Source organism: Polypterus senegalus, chromosome 14 (genome assembly GCF_016835505.1).
Source record: "Polypterus senegalus isolate Bchr_013 chromosome 14, ASM1683550v1, whole genome shotgun sequence".
NCBI classification, from domain to species: domain Eukaryota; kingdom Metazoa; phylum Chordata; class Cladistia; order Polypteriformes; family Polypteridae; genus Polypterus; species Polypterus senegalus.
In genome coordinates this window covers 47,688,452-47,695,635 of record NC_053167.1, presented here as the reverse complement: position 1 = coordinate 47,695,635, position 7,184 = coordinate 47,688,452, and the positions used below count along the sequence as shown (strand labels likewise).

The window sequence follows — 7,184 nt, the reverse complement described above, 5'->3', positions numbered from 1 at the left end:
TAACCTATATTTTGTTCAATATATATTTTACAGTTGTGTAATATTAATTACATGAACTCAGGACGGACTCCATGTCACATCACTTAGTTATGAGCTTTTGCAGACTTTCAGGATTTTTGATGGCAAACGCGGGCTCCTGCGCTGTAGGAGTGCTGGACCACATTGAAGACCTTTTTTACACGAGAGCCATTGCTCATAACTCGACCGCAATTTAATTTAGTATCACCGAATACTTGTCAAAGCCATTGGTCACATCGCACTAAAAACCTAAATCGCCTAATCGCTGCAGAATTCTACATGTTCCGGTGCACTGTACGCCTGGATGATTTGATAAAGAAGGTTATATGTCAGGGACTTAGGGCTCCTCTTTTAAAGCAACATCCTGTACTTGTTCTGTCTTCTGCAGAATGTACACGTTTTGATTTGTGTCTTTTTCATGAATGCTGAGAGTGAAATAACATTCTGTACTTTGATGCAGTAATTTAAATTCGAAAATACTTTCGAATGACAAGTTACTTTATGACAATAGCAATGAACACTACATAATATTTACTTTTCAAATTAAAAGCAAAACATGATGAAAATGCAATGCATTCACTACATAAAGATAATCATTTACTTAAAGGTCATTGCATATATGGTACAACAACCATCTGTGTCACGGGATTGTATCAGGTCAAAAAGTTGCGTTTACACCGAAGGATGAAGCACGGAAATGAAAATATTTGTGAAAATCTCCGTGATCCTGATGCCGATGGGACAGCAATTACCGAGCATTTCTGTACTACATCCGAAACCCCAAAAAGGTTAAGAAATCTTAATCATGACAAAGCGTGTTCCACTTTAGTAGCTGTAAATTGTCAGACGCCTTGGCTCCAGCCCTCTGGCTTATCGCGTTAGGCGACGATGCAGAACGCGGCGCCACGCCACCTGTACCCCCACCCCTCCCTTCCCTACCTCCTCCCATTCTAGTTTCCCTACCGCCAGCATGAAGAAGCAGAACGTACGGACTCTGTCGCTAATCCTTTGCATGTTTTCTTACTTGCTGGTGGGAGCCGCAGTCTTCGATGCGCTAGAGTCCGAATCCGAGAGTTCTCGAAAAAGGATCTTGGAGCTCAAGCGCAACGAAATGAAGAAGAAGTATCGCTTCTCAGAAGACGACTATCGGGAGATCGAGCGAGTGGTTCTGCAAGCTGAGCCCCACCGCGCCGGCAGGCAGTGGAAATTCGCGGGCTCGTTTTACTTTGCCATCACAGTTATCACTACCATAGGTAAGGCGAGTTACTTGTCTTTCTCGTGGAAGAGCCCCGGCATTGAGCAGACCTGTGAGGTGTGGAGGGCGTGGAGCTGCGCGAGTCTGGCGCTATAACTCGTATCAAAATCCGTTCAAGATCAGACAGGCGTGCAGGGCGCAACACCATGATGTTTCAGGCACTGCCTGCCTGTTGCTTAGCCTGGAAAATGTGTTAATACAATAAGAGCAAATCTATCAGAAGCAGAGACAAACACTCGCCTCCAAAAATAGAACAGTAACTCCCTTCCCTCTAGTGTGTTACACATCTTCATACATCTTTTGTGTGTGCGTAAAACTGGTCATGAGGATTTTTCTGTCGTCAAGCAGATACAATCATTTTTTGTGAATTTGTACATTTCCATTACATTTTAATGTAAACCAATCAACTTTTTATGTCTTTTCTGTGTTGTGCATTGATGCAGTCCACTGCCTTGTTTCTCTGAAATTTTATTTTATCCTTTTTATCTCTCTAGTGGTCTACCCGGTATATTAAGAACTAATCCCAGCTTTGCTTATATTTAAATAATTCAACCAGTGCATAGTGATAAAATGTACAGAATATGCTTATTAATGCACACTTGTCCACATCTCTCAATCCTTCAGAAATGTAGATAGATAGATAGATAGATAGATAGATAGATAGATAGATAGATAGATATTGTCAATAACAATTAAAGCATAACAAAAATACTAATTGCTTCTGCTTGCTTTTACAATCAACACATTCATTTAATGTGCCTAACAAAAATTCTACACAAGTACCAACATACAGAGTAAATTCAATCCAATGAATTGTAATAAGATGTACAGTGATATGCTTATTAATTAACACTTATCTGACTCTCATCGACAGACAGTTACATATACATACATATATGACAAACTAACAAAAATGATTTTTGTTCTTCTCTTCTCTTGCAATTAACACATTCATGTAATGCATTGCAAAACTAATTCTTCCATTTATTCATCCATTTCTGAAATCATATTTAAATAGTGTATACCCAGTTTAGCATAGGAATATAGTGAATATATGCTCTACATACATCTTGCATATAATAACAAGTGCATGTATCCATTATATTATATTATATTATATTATATTATATTATATTATATTATATTATATTATATTATATTATATTATATTATATTGTTTCAGGAACCACCAGAAAAAAATGTTTGAAACATGAAGTAAAATGTATTGCAGTAGAAATTTAAAAGAGTTTATGCAGAAACCTTTGGACAAAACAGATATATAAGAGATAAAGAAATTGTATGTTTGTTATGAGAAATCTGGAAGTAAGAGTTTGGATGAGCATGAATTGTGCAGCATTCCTATGGCCCAAAACAGATAAGTGTTAGTAATGAAATAACATTGCAAATAAATGTAAGACAAGGAAGCAAAAATATTTTCACATATAGAAAACATATTGTTATTTTAATTAACTGGTACAAGAAGTGAATTGTTTTCTAAAATGACTTTACTCTAAATGTTTGATCTTTCTAATTTGAATATGAATAATATAATTTTAGATAGATTTGAAATGCTCTCAGTGATAGACAGACAGACAGACAGACAGACAGATAGATAGATAGATAGATAGATAGATAGATAGATAGATAGATAGATAGATAGATAGATAGATAGATTTTATTGGTCCACAATGGGAAGTTAAGAATTTACAGAATCTCAAGAACATTATTAATATTATAACATACAACAGCCCCCCAAACACACACAAGAACCTCTGGCTAGTATAATGTTAAGAGAAAGCTGTTGCCATATAATAAATGGCTTGCTGGTGATGCATCAGATTCTCGTCAGATCTGCCCGGTTGTGTCACAGGTTTACATTTAAAGCAACGTAACATTTCAACAAATCAGGTCCAGCTTGTTGTGTCCACCAATTTGTAAATCTACAAAACCACAAAAGTTCAGAGCTTTAAACCTTAATGCAGAATTTATCAATTTACTGCACGTTAAAGACATTAATGATCACTGTAATCAATCTCCTGAAGGTTACCAAAGTACCTGTAAAAATATCTCAATGCAATAAAATTAACTGTTATAAAAAACAACAAATTGAATAAGAATATCTGATCTGACGAACAGACAAAATACTACAATATATTTACAATTTTAATCAGAAATAACATTTCCTTGAAGGAGTGTTTTAATATGAATTTATGCAAAGCTTCTTGTTAGTTTTTGTAAATGTCCGACAAATTGCGGAGTAATTTTGTTGACATTTATGACATTTAGTTAGTCTATAAGACATTCATTTACTGCTTTTATTTTCCTTTTTTAAGGATATGGCCATGCTGCTCCAGGAACAGATGCTGGGAAAGTGTTCTGTATGTTTTATGCGGTGCTGGGGATCCCTCTTACTTTGGTAATGTTCCAGAGCTTGGGTGAAAGGATGAACACATTTGTCCGGTACCTGCTAAAGAAAGTCAAAAGCTGTCTAGGTATGAGGAGGACAGAGGTCTCAATGGAGAATATGGTGTTAGTTGGCTTTCTTTCCTGCATTGGGACACTCTGCATTGGGGCTTCTGCTTTCTCTCACTTTGAAGGCTGGACTTTCTTCCATGCCTACTATTATTGCTTCATTACACTCACAACCATTGGCTTTGGGGATTTTGTAGCTCTCCAAAAGAAGGAGGACCTTCAAGAAAAAACACCCTATGTGGCCTTCAGCTTTATGTACATTCTTGTTGGGCTGACGGTGATCGGAGCATTTCTTAATTTGGTGGTCCTTCGTTTTCTGACCATGAACTCAGAAGATGAAAGAAGAGATGCAGAGGAACGTGCCTCAATAAAAAGAGAGCGAGATATGATTGCATTGAGCATGGGGGAAGATGGCAGGAGCCACAGCACTCTTTTTTTGCCTATGGAGGAAGGGACGAGCCGAACTAACCTTCTTCCCTTGGTCAAGGAGGATCAAGAAGACATGCAGAGACAACATCCTTTGAAGCCTGAATCCAGGATTGGAAAATTTTGCTCCTGCATATGCTACCGTTCTCAGAATTGTGATAGTCCCCCTGGATCACATCAGGAACATTTGAGTTGCCATACTAATTCAATTTACTACAATTCAATTTCCTACAAGATTGATGGTATTTCATTAAGCACAAGGGACAATACAACTTTGTCGTCACCCGGCAGCACACTATCGCCTGGTCACTACAGTCTTGGGGAGCACCTGAGGACCCGAAGAAAATCCATATAAGCATTGTAACAGTATATGGATACATATGAGGTCCAATACCTTTATTATATCTAGGGAATTAACTGGTTATCATGCCAAATATGAGTTTCATGACTTTGTACAGAACAAGTCAGTTAGTTTGAAGGAACTGTTTTATCAGATCATTTTATCCCCCAGATCACTGGTACTGATAACTTGTTTGACACGCAGTACAGTCTATACAGTTTGCTATTAATTTCTTCTTTCGCCCATCAAGGCAGCTGCCCAGAAACAGAGACTGTTGTGCAAGAAAAAAGGGTCACAAGAGAAATCTAATGAAACAGCAGCAGTCATTAAAATGAGCTATAAATTCTATCTAGTAGATATATGGCATCAATTTAATTATACTTTGTTCTGGGGGATGCAAGAAATATTGAGAAAAAACTGTAATAATTCTCTTTAATGTTTTTCTGAAGGAAATTCATTGGCAAGTGCCATATAAATCTTGGAGGTGCCAGCCAGTTGGGACTCTCAGTTATTCTTTGAGCTGCATTTTTAGCTTTCCCTGCCAATCAAAGGTGGGCTGAGCAAAGTTCTAGACCTTTCACCTTTCTACATATTTAGAATAACTTCAAGAAGGTAAATTTAAAATAGTGTATATCACAAACTAGCCAACAAGTCAGTGGTAGTGTATTATTGAGTAAGAACCTCCCAAGGATTAGCCGACAATATTCTGTAATTAAAATTAAACAAACAAACACACATTTTGAAATCATCTCCTATTGAACAGTAGACTGAGAAACAGCAGATAAAATAAGGTTGCTTACTGACATTTGAGTACTTGTATGGTGAACTGTCAGCTTATACAAGGCAAGGAATGTATCCTTACCATTGTGAGGTCTCTTTAAGCTTTAATACAAAGCACTTTACTTAACTAAATGTTGAAACAAAACTAATGGTATTATGATTTCCTGTAAATCAGTACCATGAACTTTTATAAACATTTTTAACCTTACAGTTTTGGCATTTGTCCTTTGATACCAAAATGCCTGTTTCTACATTTGACTCTGTCTTTAGCTTTTTAAAGTTCTTCCTGCTTTATAGAATTAACTGCACTCCTGCACTATCCCTTATGATGTTTATAAAATGCTTTCCAATATCTGGTTATGTTTTCCAAAACTGTTTGTTACTACAGTATAATTACACATGGTTGACAGACTTTTGGATAAAATTGTGCTCTATAATACGTCAGGTTCAGAAAATGAGAGAAGGCGTAGGAAGCAAAGTATTTTTGATATTTTATTACCATAAACATCCTTTGTTTTATTGGTTTGAGGGCTGCTCAAGAGCACACGGAGCGCTGTTATTGCAGTACTCCATGAGTATGGAGTAGCCAGGGCAGGGAGAGTGCTCATCCTGACATTGCACACTGGGAAGTGTATGATGTAATAGCTTCTATGTACTCTGAGCTGGACCGCTTAGTCAGAGACACCATAGAGCAAATTCCTGAACCAGCTCAAATGGTATTGTGAACCCTGTTTGCCCTGTTGAACTCCAGTGTGGAAGTCCAGGCAGGTACAGGGGTGGAGAGTTGGGAAGAAACGATGTTGTGCTTCTTGAAGCATAGGAGAGTTCTCCTAGTACTCGGTGTGATGTAACCCAAACAGGAACACATAGCCAGTGACACAACAGAGCAAATTCCTGGACCTACGCAAATGATGTTGAGACCAAACCTCATCATGTTGAGAGGTTGTGTGTAGTTGTCCAGGTGTTATAAGAGTGGAGGTCTGGGAGAGAACTCAGTCCGACGTTGCACACATGGATATGTGCTGCTTGAATCTTGCACATTGTACCTTCCACAGAACAGAGGAGTTCTCCTATTGCTCACTGTGATGTAATCCAAACTGGAACGCTTAACCAATGACACCACTGAGCAAATTCCTAGACAGGTACAAATGGTGTTGTGAACCTCCAGAGGCGTACAGTGGGTTAGTCCATGCATGTATAGGAGTGGAGGGTTGGGAGGGAAACTCAGCCTGACGTTGCATACGTGGAAGCATGCTGCTTGATGCTTAGAAGTTGTTCTATCCACAGGGTAGGGATGTTCTCATGGTATTTAGCGTGGGGTAACCTGAACTGAAACACTTAGCTGGTACTACCACAGAGCAAATTTCAGAACCTGCACAAATGGTGTTGTAACCCAACTTTGCCCAGTGTAGGGGTGGACTGTTGTAGTACAGAAGATAATAGGAGTTTAGGGCTAGGAGAGAGCTCAGCCTGAAATTCCTCGCATGGAAGTGTACTGCTTGAAGCTTACAAGTTGTACCATTCACAGAACAGGGAAGTTCTCCTATTTCTCAGTGTGATGTAACTCAAACTGCTTAGCCAGTGACACCACAGAAGAAATTCCTGTTGTGACCTGGCTTTGACCTGTGGAAAGAGTGGAGTCTAATAGTCCAGATGCACGAAGGAGTGGAAGGAAAGGAGAGCACTCAGCTTGGTGTTGCACATATGGAAGCATACTGCGTACAGCTTTGAACATTTGTATATTGCCTTGATGTGAGAGCTTCTATGTAATTAATATATTATATATATATATGTTAATTTTTGGGCTTTGATCTTTTGAAAAGCTTAGTGATCTTTTGCTTTCCTGCCACTTCCACGTTCTTAGAGAAATGGGGTGGAAGGTTTCTTCACTAT

At 38.4% G+C, this 7,184-nt stretch overlaps 1 protein-coding gene across 1 annotated transcript; it reads left to right on the top strand.

The window, feature by feature from the left end:
* Window positions 1-969: 969 nt before the first annotated feature.
* Window positions 970-5,332, top strand: LOC120514782 (potassium channel subfamily K member 9-like). The gene is made up of 2 exons (XM_039735336.1): window positions 970-1,271; window positions 3,607-5,332. The coding sequence occupies exons 1-2, from the start codon at window positions 989-991 to the stop codon at window positions 4,524-4,526; spliced, it is 1,203 nt and encodes a 400-aa protein (XP_039591270.1). The 5' UTR covers window positions 970-988; the 3' UTR covers window positions 4,527-5,332.
* The last annotated feature ends 1,852 nt before the right edge of the window (window positions 5,333-7,184 follow it).

Coding starts and splice junctions, on each gene's coding strand:
- LOC120514782 (XM_039735336.1), top strand. CDS start 989: ATGAAGAAGCAGAACGTACGGACTCTGTCGCTAATCCTTTGCATGTTT. Junction 1,272..3,606: donor CACAGTTATCACTACCATAG/GTAAGGCGAGTT, acceptor TCCTTTTTTAAG/GATATGGCCATGCTGCTCCA.